This window comes from Pterocles gutturalis, unplaced genomic scaffold (genome assembly GCF_000699245.1).
Source record: "Pterocles gutturalis isolate BGI_N339 unplaced genomic scaffold, ASM69924v1 scaffold37792, whole genome shotgun sequence".
In the NCBI taxonomy this organism is placed as follows: domain Eukaryota; kingdom Metazoa; phylum Chordata; class Aves; order Pterocliformes; family Pteroclidae; genus Pterocles; species Pterocles gutturalis.
The window spans coordinates 1-18,625 of record NW_010114085.1 but is presented as its reverse complement, the minus strand read 5'-3'; the positions used below and the strand labels follow the sequence as shown (position 1 = coordinate 18,625).

The window sequence follows — 18,625 nt, the reverse complement described above, 5'->3', positions numbered from 1 at the left end:
AGGAACTCCAGTGGCAGAAATATTCTTTAGAAAAAAAATTAGTCTCCAGGTGTAGCAGGGGACTACTCAAGAAGTCCTGCTGACAATATTGCAATAGCATCCAAACCAGCCTACACAGCACCGTTGCAATCTCTCAGTGCCTGGAGTTGGTGAAGTCCAACCTCCAGGAGAGACTTGAGGGAAAGAAGTTGCTGAAGACAAACAGGGTCACTGGCATTAGAATCTGCTGTCAGCCAGAGGAGTTTGTTTTTGAACGGAAATTCCTGAAAATAGAAACTTTCTTTCAGACAGGGTTCATTTTTACTTTTTTCCTACAATCATTTCTAAGTCCCTTTGGAAACTGGTTTGGTCCTATCTCACTGTTTTCTCCCCTCAAAATTATCATGAGCAATTATCAGTTTCAAAAGCATTTTCTAAGGAAAAACCACCAAAATCAAAATGAAACGTTTTATCTTGAATTACTATTTAGAGTATTAAACCACTGAGATTTTGGAAAAAAAATACTGAAAATACGCCCACATGTTGACACTGTCAATTTATGAACATTTTGCAGCGTGTTATTTCCAGGAGAACAATGGTATTTTGGCTTTTAACTCAAGGTTTAGAAACAAACAATTGAAATAAGAGAATTTCCCGTGAGCAGGAAATTCTGGTTTTCTGAAGAGGTGTATTCATAACTGAACCAACTGTTGTGCAGAAAGCCATAGTCTATTCACATAATGACCGTGGCACATACTATTGAGAGATCTAGATCTTAGTTCTAGATCTAGATCTATTGAGAGATACATAACTGGAATCAAAAAGTGATTATTCTTCATCACTTATAATATGGCTTTCACTATGCTGTCAAAAGAGCTCGTAGCATTTGTTAAACTAAGGTGTTCTCACTCTCCGCCCCTTTTGAATATTTGAATTTAAACTCCCGAGGGAAGGGATTTAAATTATCAACAGAAGAAAGAATTATTTTTGAAAGAAAATAATTATTCCAACGACTGCTGTTCATATTAACCAAAAATAGTTTCTTTAGTTGAGTTGATGTTTACCAAACTCCCTTTTCCTTGTTCCATGCTAATTATGAGGATTGCTAGATTAGGCATTTTGAGGTTTTGTTTGATTGTTTGTTTCCAAACAAGGTTAAAGTGTCTTTTAGAACATTTGATAATGGAAAATGACCTACTCACTGCCTTACTTGGAGTCACTGACACCTCTTTGTAACGTGTCCTACTTTCTTACTTATTTCCAATTAACATGGCCCAGAGATTAGATTACAACCCAAGCAAAGGCTACAATGCAGTTAAATGATTTAACCAATGCTTTTTATAGCATTTTATCTTTAAAGACTCTGAAGCCTGACCTGAAGATATTAAAATATCAGAGTTTTAGAGGTTTATCGTGATCTACAATTACTTTTGCTCAATACTCAGGGTAGAACTATACCAACATTATTTTAAACCAGCACATGTGGGAAAATAATTCTGGAAGTGTCTATATACTTACAAGAGGAGCAGGTTTTTGCCATCATGATATGTGATAAATCAGGGAAAACTTCAGCCTTGAAAAGAGTTAGGAGGAGATTTTCCTTAATCTGTTTTTATAATATGTGATGCTTAGCAGGACATTTCTAGATCTCCCCTCAGGAGTGTTAGTTAGAACAAATGTAATTAGTCTACAGCATCCTTACGAAGGCAGAATTCTTACATTAATCAGTAGAAGTTTTGCTGAATTGAAGGATTGGCCCAGGTTTTCCCATACAACTCTGACTTGGCACAGGAACCAAGAACTATTTAGAGGATAAAGCCAAGAAATTCTGTAGAACCACAGGAAGCACAAACAGAAACTTGACGTTTTAGCATCACCTTTACCTTGTAGTGGATCTTACCTCCCTTGTGCAATGGTTGACTTCAGTTGACTTCAAGGGAGTTTGTCATAGGGCTCGTCTGCTCGTGGAGAGCTCATCCATACTCGCTAACAGTCTGAACTGAAAACTCCCACACAGGTGGGACTGGGACCTTCTAGGAGCTCCAAAGACAAGGATCTCTGGGCAGATATTGAGGCTGTGTGTGCAGAAGTTGAGCATTCAGCTCTCCCCTGGCACAGTTTCTGGGGTGCTTCAGGAAAATGCCAGGTGAATGCTCTTGCTTTGCCTTTTCAGCTTGCGCTGTGACCAGGCTGGAGTTCACACCCTTGCTGTAACTCAATTTGTCTTATCATTGCCACCCAAATCAGAGAAGGAAGAATAGATATTAATACTGAAGAGAGGTAGGATGACACATTGTTCTGTATTCCCTCATAGAGCAGCAGATGGAAGATCGCTCTCAGCCTCATGAATCTGATGAGGATTCATGAGGACACGGCTCTGCGTATCACAGCATCACCTGGGTTGCAAGGGACAGCAAGTCCAACCTACTGCTCCAACCAGGCTCAATACTGAATTCAGACCATTTTATCCAGCTGTAGTATAACTAGCAGGGCTGCACAAAAATGGGATAGGTACCCTGCAGTTAAGATCTGGTTCAACTTTCTCTTAGAGCACATCTCTTCTTCTTCCTGCCTTCCAAGCACATATGTTTTTTATTAAGAAGATGGCCTGGCTCCAGCAGTGTGCTCCGTGTGATAAGCACTTACCCTGAGGGTGCCATGATTGCCCTGAACAGAACTTCTTTTGGGACTGAGGTCTGAGCTTGCACTGGTTTCCTGCTCTTCTAGCACAGATAGTTCCTCTCTGCAACATGGAGATCAGCAAAGAGCAGGAGAAAACGAGGCAGTCTGATGTTTTCATCCAGCTTAGAAAAGTCCATGCATGAAAAAAGTTAGGTGGAAAAGACTCGTTTAATGTTCTTGGGATTCACCTGAGGGAATGAGAAATGCAACTTTGTGTGTATGTGTGTAAATCTTCCAGTGGAAGACACCCGTTCCCCAAAAGGGTTAATGCAACCTCTCTTTTCCCCCAATAGCTCCGTGGCCCTAACAGCTTTCATTGTGAAATGGGTGCAGGTGTGGGCTATGCTTTGTTGATCACAATCCCTTTTGCAGAGGAAGCTTTGAATATGTTTGACATAATCAGCTCACAGCCTTTGCCCGCACTCTTTCATAAACAGGCCATTTTCACATCCTTTTCATGGGATCCGACAAGCGGAAAAATAATTAATGTTACCTCAGCCTAACAGTGACCCAGCTTTGATTCAAAAAGACGGCATGTTGCATAAACTAACCATTTAATTGAGTGATAGAAAAAGCCCACATGTATCAATTCTGCCTCTGCATATTATGATTACTGGGGCTTTGCAAGGATCCTGCTCCCTTGGTCATAAAGCAGAACTTAAATGCAAGCCCATGAGGTGCCTTCAGAAGGACTGAGTGAGCATGAGCTGGGGATTATCCATGTTTACGGCGGCAGGACACGGGATCAGGGGAATATGTCAGTACCCAGCCATCATGGCGCATGCTCAGGTTATGTGCAGGTTATGTCACATGTCCTTGTGTGCCTTATCCAACCACAGGACATTTTGGATGTTGAGGGCACTACACTGCCACCTTGCCATCACCTTGTGGCCAAAGCTAACCCATACATACCACAGTTAGGACTACACCTAATGGGAACAGGACAGAGACACCCTTGAGGTAACCCACCAAAAATAAATGTCCAAGATGAACCTCAGTTACATTCAGATAGAGTCTTGAGGTAGCAGTGGTTCCTCTAATGATCCATCTCTTCTTGTGGCTGCAGAAAGCCATCCATTTTAGTAGAAAGAGAACCAAACCAAGAGCCTCCACTACTAACCACAATGAATGAGTGATCACAACTGCAGTTTGGACGTGTCCAAATGTGTCCATGCAGCAGTGGAGCAGTGACCCCCCGGAGCAGCTCAACACAAGCTCGTCACTGACTTGCTCAAAGACAATGCTAGTGGAGCCACTCATATTCCCCTGGGTGAGACCACTGGGCATTCCTTCCTCACTGCATAACACTATAGGACCAAATAAAACATCTTGAAATGGCTCTGGTTCCTCTTCTCAGGCCAACCGTAGGCATGGGGTGTATGTTCTTGCATTTTTAAATGGAAGGCTTTCCTAAAAACAGCCATGCAAGTGGGTAAAACGGGGTAGGTTAGTATCTCACCAATTCTTATAATGCAGGGGTAGAGCAGTTTTATCCCAAATTCAAAGGGAAGACATTTGAACCCAAGGAAAGGAAAAGTCTTTCCACACAGGTGCAGCTGGGCTATCAGACCCTGCTCTGTTGAGACATCATTCTTGCCCAGAGCTTAGGCGATTTTAAAAGGGTATTGGCTATTTCTTACGCTCCCAAATTAAAATAGGTTGGAGACAGGAAGGAAAACTGAAATCCTTTTTCTCATAAAAGAGCAGATAATAAACAGGAGCTGGACCTTGGTCTGATCCCAGCAAGACAATGACTATGTTTCTAACCTGTCCTACCTGCGGGGATCTCAGGGTGCTCAGAGTCCTTCCTCTGGCTGTTTGGCATCTGTACAACCTTGCTGGCTTGGCAGCCACCTATGTCAGGCTCAGGTCCAAATTTCTGGGACTTGCAAGCACAGCATCATTGGCCAAGCTGGAGCGAGCTCCTCCTGGCACCCCTGGTGCTTTGAAGGTGCGCCGAGAAATTTGCCTTGCCTAGATCCACTTCAAGGAGGGTATTCACCCTGCAGCACGCAGTCGGTGTGAAGCCTTGGAGTTGTCTGGAGAGCCTCCAGGAAAGGTCCAGGTGAGGTGGACCTCCAAGGCACCACCTCTGCAGCTGGCCAAAGATCAGGCTGCGTGCCTTCAGGTGGGATGACATCCAGGCTCCATACAATACTTCAGAAGGAAGGTGCCTTCCCCTTTGACATCCAGCATTGTGCAGGCAGAGGGAATATCATCCCATTTGAGCCAGCAAGAGGAAAAAAGTCTCTGAATAATTCCACCTTCACAACCAACTGTTGAATATACCACCTTACATGGACCCCCATCAGTAATTTTGATGCAAATCCTTCTTGCTTACACAAGAACTTCACCCTGTGATGTAGGAGGGGAAAAGATTGTCCTTTCCCATAGTCTGAAAAGTGCTGATACAGCAGGCCAGAAAAGCACTTAGTGAGACAAATAGATTGATACTCACGGAGCACATTACCGGAGCTTTAGAAGATGCACTGGTTTGCTGGTGTGAGGACTCCTGTGCTCTCTGCAAGCACAGCAGAGGTGGGTGAAATGAAGACAGTGCGTCTTCACGGCTATGGACCCTCAGAAAGCTGCTGGAGAGACACCACAGGCTGTTTGTCACTGAGGTGATGTCAAGCACCTTCATGATGAGGTCAGCTAGGAGCAGGTACAGAAACCACTGCTCCTCAGAAACATTTAGTGTTCTCCCAATAGGTCATTTTGTGTCTGTAGCAAATACTGTCTTAAAAATTATCATAAATAATGGAGATGGAGCAGCTGGGGAGGAACCTTTGTCCTTCAGCTGATTGCATAGTTTCATACCCACTAGTACAATCCTCTGTATCTCTTCCCTGTCCTTTGACTCTTCACACCTGGAGGGGTTGGTCATGTTTCTGGCTTGTCTGCCACGCTATTCACATTGAATTATTCTCTCTGTCTCTCACTCACTCTTTTAGCTTTTTTGTTGGTCTTCTCTGAATTGTTTCACAGCTGTCCATGTCTTTTCCATGTCCAAGTACCCCAGGCCAACCTGCTAGGGAAGGAGGGCCTGAAGAAGAACCACTGATCTCTGGGTGTTCACCGATGGTGGTGAAGGTACCTGAGGCCACAGGACCCAATATATGGTTCTCTGCTGGCCGGTGCTCAACCCAGGAAACACCATGAAGGAGGCCTCCACTGTGCATCTTCTCAAGGAAAAGCTTGATGGCACTACAGGAACCAGACCTAGGACTGTCTGTTCCAGCTCCCACATCCATGCACAGCTGGAACTGGGTGACGTCTCCATGCCTTGGGGACAGACATGACCTTTCTTGCCTTCCCTACTACGCATACTGCCTCTAAAGTGAGCCTGCACAAGCAGGGCCTTGAACTTCTCTGCTCTTCAACTTAAAATCTGTCCCCAGCATGGGCATGCTGTGTAGAGAGCATCCCAAGCTTTGCTCCTTAATGCTCCCAGCCTGCCCTCCTCTGGGCTGCTCTCTTCCCTCATCATAGGGGAATCCATGTAGTGATGTTCAAAACATTTTGAGAGGAAACTATTCAGTGTCTGTAACACAAAAGCTCCACAGTGACACAAAGGAAGGGCTTGTTTAAATCCCCATAAGTGCATCAGAGACAATCCTGCAGCTTCCCTGCCAGCTCGGGGAGTGAGTGCTCCGCATGCTCGGTTCAGCTTTATCAGACCCTAGCACACACCTTCTCCAAGTACCTCTCTATTTTATTTAATCAGTCACTGCATAATTCCCATATGTTTGTATCTGGGAAGTCAAAAGGCTACAGACCAGGATGCTTCTAAGTGCCAAATTCTGCCTTCGTAGGAATAAAGTACGGAGAACACGGGGAGCAAGGAGATATTTCTCAGAGGGAGAGACAGGAATCCTGGTCCTGGTGAGGTTTTATCCTCAGCTGGAACCAGAATATGCTTTGAGGCATGAACTGCACGAACTGCCTAAAAGCAGTGCCTTCACGTTCACCTTTGTTTTGGAGGAGACTACAGATTTTGCACCCTGCGGGAATGGCAGCTTGCTCGAGGACGGATCCTGCCAGCCCTACTTACAACAGGTATTACCTTCCTCTGCCTGTTCATTCCCCCAGAGCACCGATAGAGCAGGATGCCCTTCAAGATGAAGGTGTATGTGTGGGGGGATAAGCCCTTGGTAGAAGAGTTTTAATGTGAAATAAGATCAAACATCACTGCCACACCTCAACCTCCAGCAGTTTCAGCCTACGCAAGAAAGGGAACGTGCAGGGGAGCAGAGTGCTGGTACTGGTGTAACTTCTGGAAAGGTTTAGGGAGGAAAGAGAAGAGGGGGGAATGGCATGGGAAAGGAGAGGGAAAGGGAAAAGGAGAGGGGAAGGAAAAAGAGAGGGGAAGGGAAAAGAGAGGGGAAGAGGAAGGGAAAGGGGAAGAAAAAAGGGGAAGGGAAAAGGAGAAAAGAGAAGAAAAAGGAGAAGAGAAAGAGAAAGAGAAAGAAAGAGGAAAAGAAATAAAGATAAAAAGGAGAAGGAGAAGGAGAAGGGAACGGGAAAGAGAAAGAGAAAGAGAAAGAAAAAAAAGAAAAAGAAAAAGAAAAAGAAAAAAAAAGAAAAAGAAAAAGAAAAAGAAAAAGAAAAAGAAAAAGAAAAAGAAGAAAAAGGAAAAGAAAAAGGAAAAGGAAAAGGAAAAGAAAAAGGAAAAGAAAAAAGAAAAAGAAAAAAGGAAAAGAAAAAGAAGAAAAATAAAGTCTGGAGCTGAGAGGTAAATTTGGCTCTCTACTAACACCCATGGACCTAATTGGATTTACTGCCTGAGTGCAGGAAAACTTGAAAAGATTATGGAAAGAGAAAAGAATTTGAGATTAACACATACAGTACATTTCAGTACAGGTGGTGGGACAATTAGAAATGTAGCTAAGCTTTGGAAAACCTCTATAAATCTGGAAGGGATTTAAGTCTGAATGTCATTTAATGTGCCCAGCCCTGATTTTTAGAGACCAGCCAGGTGTTGGAAACATAATGTGAAAGGATGGTTTGGGGGCTCTTCCTTCCCTTCATTGAAAACCTTAGGAGGGGGAAGGAAAACATAGAGAACCCTGCCGCCCCTGTCTCCTGGACAGGACGAAGGGAGATTTTCCCTTTACCTCCCAGGGCTGGTGGTGATGGACTCCAAGCAGCAATGCTGGTGGAAAGCCTGCATCGCTCAGAAGGTAAACCCGCCTGCATCCTTCCAGTGCAACACTACTGGGGCGACTCCCTGGCTAGGAGAGCCCATGCGGGCTGTTCCTCTTCACTGCTGGAGTGGCATTCAACAATCAGAGCTATTGAATTATATTTCTCGGTGTCAGTCAGTCAGCCTAGGCCCAGCGTGGCTCCCTGTGCTGCTTTCAGAGCAAATGAAGTTGTCCCCCGTACTGTGAATAGCAGGATGCATCCAGGGGGATTTACATCAGAAGAGGGACTTGGCCTCATTCCTTCAACAATTAGAGAAACACAGTGGTTTCTCTAGGTGTTTGAGCAAAAGAAAAAAGACCTTTTCCATGGGCAGTGAAACGAATGAATGGTTCCTGATGGGTTTGTCTTATCTCGCTTAACCCCTCCCTCCCTCCACATCTCCCACCTCACCCTCTGGACCCACAGCAGCATGGTCTGAAGTCCAGGGCTCCCAAACGATAACTGTTTCCCTGAGGGAGGCACTAATTTGGGTCTCTGCCCTCGATGACTTTCATGATATTTGCAGTACTGCGGGGAGAGAATTGATCCAACTAAATCTGCCCCTCTCCATCTACAGTAGAGGTCTCGGGACCTATTCATCCATTCCTGAAGGAGAACCTTAAAAAAAAACCAAAGCAGGTGCATCGCAGCAATTTCTCTACTTCAGCTCAAAAGGGTGATTAGCTCAGGTGCAGACATCTGTGCTGGAAACACCTTTCAGTTGGTGAAACTAATCCCACTCTTAGAAAGAGTTGAGGAGTTTTGGTGAGAATCTGAGAGCCAGACACGTAGGTGGGCAGGGAGGGCAGGACGCAGCTTGCAGGTAAGACACTGAATTGTACGTGTCTGCAGGTGGGTGTCTATAAGTGAGCGAGGTCTCCAAGTCCAGTAAGAAGCCAGGGAAATATGCTCTGTACAGTCAGAGGAGCCTGGGGAGTGAGTCATGGAGTGAAATGTCTGATGTGAAGTGAGTTGGGGCAATTCCTCTGCTGCCAATTGACACATTTTCCAGGACTTACTGAACCAACGCCTGGGGATCTAGTTGCAGTGGTTTGGCCAAGCAAAGGCCACTTCTGAGGTGGGTTCATCCCTCCTCCTGCTTCCAGCACCCTCCCCGCAGTGGCGCTGAGCATCACTTTCTCTCTGTGGAAACAGATGGCCAGGGGCAAGGGGAAAGCAGCATGCCTGCATCCAAAGCATTTCATCAAACCAGACGTGAGGAGCTCATCCACTCACCAAAAACTGTGGAAAAAAAAATCCCAGGAACAGAGCGAGCAGATGCTCTGAGTGCATTGCAGCAGCAACGTGGAGGTGCACAAGTGCAAGCAGCACATGTTACGTGGGGAGCAAGGCTGCTGCTTGGAGAGAGCTCAAAATGGGTGGAATCAGATCAGTATCACTCCTGGATGCAAAGATGATTGCACTGGGGGTAGAGAAGGGACCTGAACTGCTGTAATTAGATTTTCAGATCTCCAGAGCAGGATTCAGCTCATAACACATTTTAACCCTTTCTTCTGAGATCATGGTGTGCAAAGAAAATATCGCTACTGTAAAATCTGAGCGGATTTGTAATGCATGGAAATGGATCACAAGTTTCTGGTCACTGCAGCTCCCAGCTGCTGGGATTATTTCTGCCAGGTTTAGCACATTGCCAGTTGTCCTGTGGTTAAGACACTATGAAAATCACTTGGGAGAGAACCAGTCTTTGGCTGGGCAGGTGACTTCTGGGGTTTGGAAGGAGGAGGATTAAATACTCCTGCATTCCCTAGGCAGGAGCAGTGTCCCCCAGCAGCTCCCATGCTCCCGTGTAAAGCAGCTATAGGTAACATTTAGGCAAGGAATGTTGTGATCCATTGTGCTTTCCTGTAACAGCACCAAGGAAGGACAATTTTGGAGCCACGCCAGAGTGTTTCAGGCTGACTCATCAGGGAAAGGACAGTTTTGTGATGGAGGCTTTGGGAAGTATGGATTTGACACCTAACTCCACTAGAGCACTGTGTGACCTTTAGCAAATCACCTTCCCAGGATGTTTCTCCGTCATACTTGTCTCTTTGGATTGTCACCTTTCCAGGGCAGGGAATGAGGTTTCACACTGTGATAAGCAGCTGCTGTCTGGAAAGAAACAGCATTCAGAGCTATGATAAATGACCTTAACATTCATGACATGCTCATTGCTTTAGTCTTCCCACCAATCACATATTCCCTGCTAGGGACAGGGCAAATAAATACAATCCCTTGTTCTACTATAATAAAAGCATTCCCTGATTCTTTGAAGGGTCTCCTTGGTTTCTCGTCAGGTCTGCTTCCCTGCTGTCCTGCCAAGGATAAGCTGCAAATGTTGGAGAGGAAGAAGACAGCAATTTTTTCTCCACCAAAGTATGACAGCTCTTATTATCTTTTGACAGCCTACATCCACATTCAGGCACACGCTGCCTTGGCTACTGAACCCAGCTGCTCTCCATTAGCTCACATGGCTTCATATGCACGCAGGGACAAAGTGGTTCCTACCTTTCCCATGAGCTGAGAGCTCTGTCTGAAGAGATGATGGTTTATTTTCACTTGCTAACTTGTGGGAAAGCTACAAACCTATGTTGTCTTCACTAGGATCTGAATCCATTTCCCTGAACTTGAAATGAGCTCTGGTCTAATGAAAGTCCCTTAATGAAGCTCCATTGGAGCGAGGCTAGGGCATCTTGCCAGAGTTCTCTCATGATTGTTGCTCTCCTGTTGTCCAGCAAAGGTTGTCCAACCTTCTGCCACAGAGACATCTGACGTTTTTGATGCCACCGATCGAATAATGATTTGGGCTCACAATGTGCTCACAAACGTGGTCCCACTGGGAGCTGCAGCACACCACAAGTCTTATCTCCTGCTGTTCCCCAGCCAGGCAGAGCAGCCTGGACATGTAGGAAACAATATCTCTTTGCAAAACCAAAAGCTTTGCACCCCATAAGCAGTTCTTGCAGCAGGAAAGAGAGAATACGCACGACATCGATCCTGTTGCACTGCTGGAAGGCATCTACACTGATGAGGGCAGTGCGTGAACAGGAATATAATAAATAGAGTAAAAAAGCTCATCAAACCCTCCTGTCCCTCCTCAAAGAAATCCCCTGGCTCTCCCCAGAACCGAACGAACAAAAGCAAGGTTGAGATGCTGCTGCATAGGGAGAAGGAAGTGCTAAGCAGGAGTTTTCTTCTCCCATATCTCTCCCATGACCAAGGAGGCTCACCTATGGATTAGGCTTGTGGCTTGCTTTGGAAACTCCTTGGACTCCTTCATCCCTGATGGCCATAGTATTACCTGTAACCAGATATAAGACCACACTTGACAGATGCCCCACAGATGTCTCACAGTGCCAAAAGGTGTCTGGTTGCCTAGGGAAGGCTGTCACATTCAGTGGTACTTCCCCAAAACATATTCCCATTCTCCAACACTTTGCAGTTCAGGAACTTTCTAGCTAAAGATGGGGGTCTTTGCATTTCCTACCCTGTGCTGGGTTTCCTTTCTATGAACCAATCCTGCCTCCCTACAAGCTTCCACCCTCTTGAACCAAGGACATCCCCAGGGCATCTCCACCGTCAGTGCGGCACCTTCACCTCCCCTCTCCACCTCCTCTGGTCTAGCTTCAATAGATGTCCACTGCCCAGACTAGAGGACCGCTTCCATGGATGTAAATAATATAATTTGCCCCTCAATCCTGTGTAATTTGGCCCCATTTGACTATCATTCATTTTGCTAAAGGAAGTCCAAGCTTGGTCCTGCCATGTGTTGGCTTTGACTCCCTCTCCTTTCTTGGAGTTGAGGCACTAACCTTGCGTGTTTCAGGATCACTAATTGTGGTAGCCCCAAAGTGGTAGGGCGAGGTGTGGGTTCTGCCACCCTCCAAACCAGCCTGGGAGGGAAATGGCACAGCTCAGCTCCGTGATTTACTTTAATTAGATATAAAAGCAGCACCACTTGAAGGGTCCAAGGGCAGATTAACCATCGGCCCTGTCCTGATTTCTCACTGTTTATTGCAAATGTGGACCAGTGAGAGCTTTGCTTTGTCAATAAATCCTGAACACAATGGACTGTGGGAAAGGGAAAATGATCTGAGGAGCCCGGGTGGATGGGGGAGACGGCTTCCGCTCTCCTACGGCAGCCAATTGCCTGGATCAGGGCTACGATGTTTAATTTACAAATGTGCAATCTTTAGCTCCTTTTACGTATCCCCCGGCAGTCTCATAGATACCACCTGAAGTATATTAGAGCCTGGCTGATTATGGGTCTGCTCCAAAGCCTTCTGAAGTCAGTGGGAGTCTTTCCCCTGACTTCACTGTGTTTGAGGCAGGCCCTGGATGAATATCCCTCAGGTTAGACAGTTTAATCATCCATTCAGCAGTACACAAAGCAGATCACATACACTTTTAGCCTGCATTGTATGGTGTTATGAAACGAGAAGATTATTTGATATGATTCAGAGATAGCTCAGGTATAAGGTAAAAAAAAATAACACCTTTGATGTTTTACATTACACTTCAGTTATTCCTTGAGGGGCAAATTCTCGTCACCTTACCCAGGTGAATATTGCGCTCGGTAATTTGGTCAAAAACATTCCATCAACTTTCTTTTTAACAGAAAATGTTGGGAGGGGGAGTTCAGCCTGATGGAGATTTCTGACAAAAAGAAGGAAAAAGAAAAGGAAAACCCATGTTTTTCTTCTTTCAACAATCAGAGAAAAAGAATAATTGGGAACAAAAATCTATTTTGAAGGGATCTTCTAACAGGACAATAAGACTAGACCTTTTTTTTTTTTTTTTTTTTTTTTTGCCAAAGCCTAAGGAGAAACAAGACTTTCCCAACAATTGCAGTCTCCATCTGACACAGCTATTTCTAGCTGAGGCATCAGCCATCCATGTACCAGCAGCCAGGTCTAATTCTCATCTTGCCTCTCTTGGGTCAAGATACAAAATGAGTCTTTATCCTTCTTATTTTATGTGCTATCAGAAGGAGACCGACAGGGCCACCTGTATGACTGAGCAGGGCAGGATTTACGTACATCACATTCAAAGCCAGGTGAGATCTGCAGGGTTTGTGGAGCCTTATCTCACAAAGTTTGATGAAGATTTTCTATTGCTAGAAATACAGCAAGGGCAAGGGCAGGATATCTGTAGTTTCCTTGAATGCTACTAGATCTTTTGAAATATTCCTAAAGATTTCAGGGAAAAATCATGCTCAATTAGAAAAAAAAAAAAAGGGCAATAAAACCTTCTGTATAGGATGACTTTCATGGATTTTGTGAGGACAGAACAAATAAAAATCCTCCTCCTCCTCCTCCATCAGAGGAGATGCAAACCACAGTCCATGGCCAGTGGCAGTAATTGAAGCCCTATTTCTAAAAGAGTTGGCGGGTGATGAAACCCAGCGCGGATGGCTGTGTTCTGCCTTTTGAATCTCCTCCCACCGCCCCGCAATATACTGGGTGTTGCTGGGGGTGGGGGGTTTAACTTCACTGGCACCAGTGTTCCCTTTGTTGATGGGAGCTGGGTCTCCTCTAGGGGCCTGGGCTGATCCAGCTGTACTGGCAAAGCCTTTGTAATGTGGAGCAGCTCAAGTGCAGACCTGCAGTGGGTGCCTGCCTGAACCCTTTGCTGGCACGTCGATAAGGCCAGCGCTGAGCAAAGTTAAACGACCCCATGCTGGAGAAGTGCCACACATAGGAGCCAGCAAGCATCTGTGTTACTGATCCAACGCATCTCTCGAAATGCCTTGGGACTGTACTTCTTTTCAAGCAAGATCTGCCTTTTTTAGTAGTTGTGCGTGCTGGAAGAGCCACAGTCCCCGGCTGGGGGTGCCGGAGGGTACGGGCAGCGCAGGGCAGAGGTGACAGGCAGTTGTCCTTGCAGTCATCAGCACCAGCATGATTTCACATCGAGTACCACTGCGCTGTACTAGTCTTGCAAAGTTGAGGTGGCAACTTTCTAGATGCCTAGAAAGAGTGGAGAAACCAAGCAAAGATGAGACTTCCTGCGACGCATGGCTTTAGCATCCACTAGCCGGATCTGTGGGCTCCAAACTACCTCCCACTGCTCCCTCAAAGCCAGAAGAAATCATTTTACAGGGTGATTCCTACGGCTGGCACAGCAAAGAGGACACAGGCCTGAAGTCTGAGCCATTCTCCAAGGGAAGGACATTGCCCCGCTGAGATGCCTGGGAGCCGGCTGTGCCCTGGGCTGCTGGGCTGTCACCTGAGCCAGGCTCATTGTCATGGAGAACTGCCCATCCCGAGCACGGCCTTGGCATTTAGGGAGGAGGGGGACTCTCAGGGTGGGACCAGCAGGCTAATTGCCTTTGTCTTCCCCCTCCTTCAATGGGAGAATCACAGTAAATCCCCAAAGCCCATGACAATAGCTCTGCGGCTTTTAAGTGCCTTTCATTCAGCTCAATCCTCTTGCTCTCCCTCTCCCAAGAAGAGTCTATTTTAATGACAAAGGGAAACCGAAAAGGCTGCCATTAGCCCATCCACTTGGCTCCTCTCTGCAGACTAGGTGTCTATTTGCTGAAATCTACTCTCAGTGCCCTTTGGGTGGTGTGTCCCCAGGAGGAGCCACGGTCCTGGTTCCAGCTAAGGGCTCACTTTGTCCGCAGGGAGCAGGATTTGGTGCTAACGGCAGGAAAGGTGCACTGGGGACAGTTAGACCTGACAAAACCTCCCTAGAGTCCACCACCACCCCTCAGTCCACCATGCACCCAACCCATGTGGGACGAGAAGGTCTGTTGAGCCATTGGATATTTGCTGAAGATCTACTGCCAGAGGCAGACCACACAGCAACACAAATTTGCCACCGATTCGGGATCTTCAGGAGCAAATGTTTATGGGCACTGTCTGCAAAAGCATACAGCTGATAGAAGCTGCAGAGGGTAGATCCTGAAACAAATCTGTGTGAGAGGCCATGAGCTGGACACATGATGGGGAGGGACTCTATCAAGGGAGTGTAGCAACAGGATGGGGGGTAACAGTTTTAAGCTGAAAGAGGGTAGATTTAGATTAGATATTGGGAAGAAATTCTTTACTGTGAGGGTGGTGAGGCCCAGGTTGCCCAGAGAAGCTGTGGATGGCCCATCCCTGGAGGGGTTCAAGGCCAGGCTGGATGAGGCTTTGGGCAACCTGGGCTAGTGGGAGGTGTCCCTGCCCATGGCAGGGGGGTTGGAACTCAATGATCTTGAAGGTCCCTTCCAACCCAAACCATTCTGTGATTCTGAGTGTCCCACATCGACCCACAGCTTGCTAAGGTCTGAGAACAGGCTGGTGGAGCAGAGAAAGGGTGCAATGCTCACTTAGATACATAAGCAGTTCCTGGTTTACTTAAGGACTGGCTCTAAATCTTTTGAAAGTGTTGGGAATCCCTCCACCACTTTTAGATCAAACTCAGCAGTCTAAAATCCAAATAAAGCTATTCCACACCTGTCGTGATTGAATGTGAGCAGGACAAGACTGCCCACCTTCTCTTTTTGCTAGTGGCAGGCTGCCCTTTCCCTCCCATTATCACCACCACTGCATCACCTGAGACGCAATTGAAAAATCAAGACACAGAGGAATTACCCCTAAAGCCAGGAAGATGGTATCTGTGCTGGGAAAGGGTGGGCGAGAGAGGGATGAAGCAGGAGTTGCCACTCTCCCACTGGTCTCAGTTATTGCACAAATGGCGGTTGGCCAGTGCTGGGGAAAGTACTTGGTCCCAATCCCAAGCATGTGGAAGTCATCTGACATTTTGTCATGGCTTCATCATATTTTGGACCAGGGCAGTGGTTTCTCTTGCATCACTACCCTGTAGGTTATGCAGGCAGCCAGCAAAGAGGCGCTGAATCGCACTGCCAACAATTCTGTTTTCTGAATAGCCTGCAGGGATGGCTTTACATCACAGCAGACACATATATGTTAAAGAGCTGCAACTTCACACTTAACTTCATCATTGATGCTACATTCCTCATGAAGACACTTATATTTACACTCTACCCACACGCAGCACCCCACAAACAGCTTATGCAAATGGCAAGAATTGGGAGTTGATCATTTGCATAATGGCTGCTCTAGGATGGATTCTCCTTTCCCAACAGCATGAGTCAGGAAGGATTCTCAGGAGCGCCTGTTCACAGCCCGCTAGCTGACTGGTCCGACTTCTCAGCTAGCCGGCTGTTTTAAGCAGGTGTAATCCTGTTCAAAAAACTGATTTGCAAAACGGATCGAGCAAACAGTCAAGCTCAGACTTCGTACCTCCTGCCAGCTAGCACCACGCTGGAACCAGCCCTGCTTCTTTTTCTTTTGCAAGCTTTTATTTTTTTCACTAAACCAGGCTGAAAAAGGACAGTTGTAATTCAGATCATTGGCAAAAACAAACAAACAAGCCTAGAGTGCCCACTCTGCACAGTGAGACTATGAGAGGATGCAAATCAGCTCAGATGCATCTCCTTCAGGCCTGGAGTAGTTTTTTTCTGTCTTACTATGCAGACGAAATTGTTCATAAATCTTTGCACCTTTTATCCTAAACCACGTAAAAGCAAAACCTGTCTCCCACAGAGTTTTAAAATACCTCAAACATACTGAGGAACAACCAGGCAAAAATCTAACAATTGTTAACACTTTATTCCCAACTGCTGTTCAGACTGAAAAGGTTCATTAATACACTAACAAACAAAAACAAACCCAACAAAAATTTCAAAACAAATAAAACAACAAAAAAGAAAAGGAAACAAAGTCAAATAAACTTTAACAAAGTTTAAAACACATTATAAATAAGTACAGCTCCAGAGCATAATTTACAAATATAAAACCACATAGAAACATCTGTACAGAAGAGTTACATTACGTACAAATATGTATAAAAATACCCCAGTGTTTATTCACGTGCTAAAGCTGCATGGCTAGAGTTATCTTTGGTACTAAGCTCATGGAAAAAAAGATTGTTTTACAAGACACGGCCCTGGCTGTACAATATGCTATACACAGGAAGACCAGAGCGAACCTCCATGGGTCTTGAGGAGGTTTTGGGAGGGTGTTTACCCAGAGTATCTCCTCCGTGCATTGCATATTGCAGGATCAGGGCAGAAAGCAAGGGCTTACAGAGGCAATTGCTGGCAGAAGAGTTTTTTAATACATTGTACAAGGCACTTCATAAGAAATCTCTTCATTTTTTTTTTCCTGTTCTCTTCTAAGACTCACTGGATGTCTACACTTGGCTCTTGGCTGATATCATTTTACGGTTACAGTTTTTAAACTTCTTATTCTACATTCAGGATTAGAAACCTCTGAAAACATTAATTCAGTTCACTTTCATCTGCAGAATTTAGATGGCAAGCCATCTAAACCACCTAACATTTTCCAGGATGGGGAAAAGACTTTGTATCTGCCTTCTGCTGGTGTTTAAGGGGTGTTCTTATTTTGAAAGATGAGAAGATCTGTCTTCCTGGAAGAACTCCTGGGAAGTGTCCACATTGAAATGCTGTTTGCAAAAGCATATGGTCCCTCTGTGCTGCCAAATGCACCTGCAGCTCCCATTCCCTTTGCAGCGCTCACCGGCCGACTGCCCCAGCATCCTACACCTCCGTTCCATCCCGGGTGTAGATGAGACTGTTCACCGTGAAGTTGTAGTAGTGGTTGTACTGGGCTCCCTGGCTGCTGCTGCTGGGATGGAAGGAGCTGTAGTAGGCGGGGGAAGGTCCTGCAACCCGCTGCAGCTGGTCTGGCGAAGGCACCTCCTGAGAAGAGCTGCTGGAAGGGGTGAAAGTGCCACTGCTCAGCTGTCCGGCAGAGAAGTTCCTGTGATGCAGGTCACTGCCCAGACCCCCTGTCAGCCGGCTGCCTCCGCTGCTCAGGGAGCTCATGCCACTGAAGAAGGTGCTGAGGCAGCTCGGGGTGGATGAAATGATACCGGAGGGAGAGGAGCTTTTTGGATGGTCCCTGGCAGAAGGCGAGGGGTCCAGCTCTGGGGGTGGGCTGTTTCCACACGGTTTCCCTGCGGCTGAGATGGGTCGCTCTTCCTCGGCCTTCAGGCCCCCCAGAGAGGAGGCCACCGATGTGGTCGCAGGGGTGTTGGGCTCAGAGCGGCGCTTGCGTTTGCGACGGAAGTTCCCATTGTCAAACATCTTCTCACAGTTGGGATCTAAGGTCCAGTAGTTTCCCTTGCCTGGTGGAAAACAGGAGAAACAAGAGAGAAAGTCAACTTCTGCGACAGCGAGCCCCATCGCAGATAGATAAGCAGCATGCATGCCTTGTCTCATCAGCACAGCACCCACACTTCTCCTACACCTGTTCCTCCTATTGTCCAGTTCAAGGGTCCAAATCCTGGCTCCGGGACATCATCACCCCCACTCCTCCAACACCCAAGAGAACATTAAAGCCACAATGGAGGAGGAGAGTCTCCCCACCGCAGGGCATAAACCTCCCTGGAGGATCTGCATCTCTACCTCCGACCTGGCTGAAGGGAACACGAGTGGGGCTCCCCTGGCTCTGGCTGCCCCACAGCAAGCCGGGGCACTTGCAGCCATCTTGGCCATGGGTGACAAAGTGGCGCTCCTGCCATCGCTCTTCTCAGAAGAGCTAGAGGAAAGGCATGCTGGGGCACCCAAGGACACCAAGGGGACAGCAGGCCGGCAGTGCTGAGCTGTGGGGGCTGCAGACAAGCGGCCCCACGCCCAGGACTTAGCGTCAGGGGCTTCTGGTGCCATTAGCTGTCCCCACACACGTCTTGCCTATGCCCAGGCCTGACGGGAGCAGTGACCCCACAATGTCCCCCAAAA

At 46.6% G+C, this 18,625-nt stretch overlaps 1 protein-coding gene across 1 annotated transcript; it reads right to left on the bottom strand.

The window, feature by feature from the left end:
• Positions 1–17,422: 17,422 nt before the first annotated feature.
• On the bottom strand, positions 17,423–18,012 carry LOC104462688 (forkhead box protein I3-like; the record flags this gene model as incomplete). The annotated part of the gene is made up of 1 exon (XM_010074734.1): positions 17,423–18,012. A coding segment is annotated over one exon (590 nt), but the record flags the coding sequence as incomplete, so codon positions are not given.
• Between the last annotated feature and the right edge of the window lie 613 nt (positions 18,013–18,625).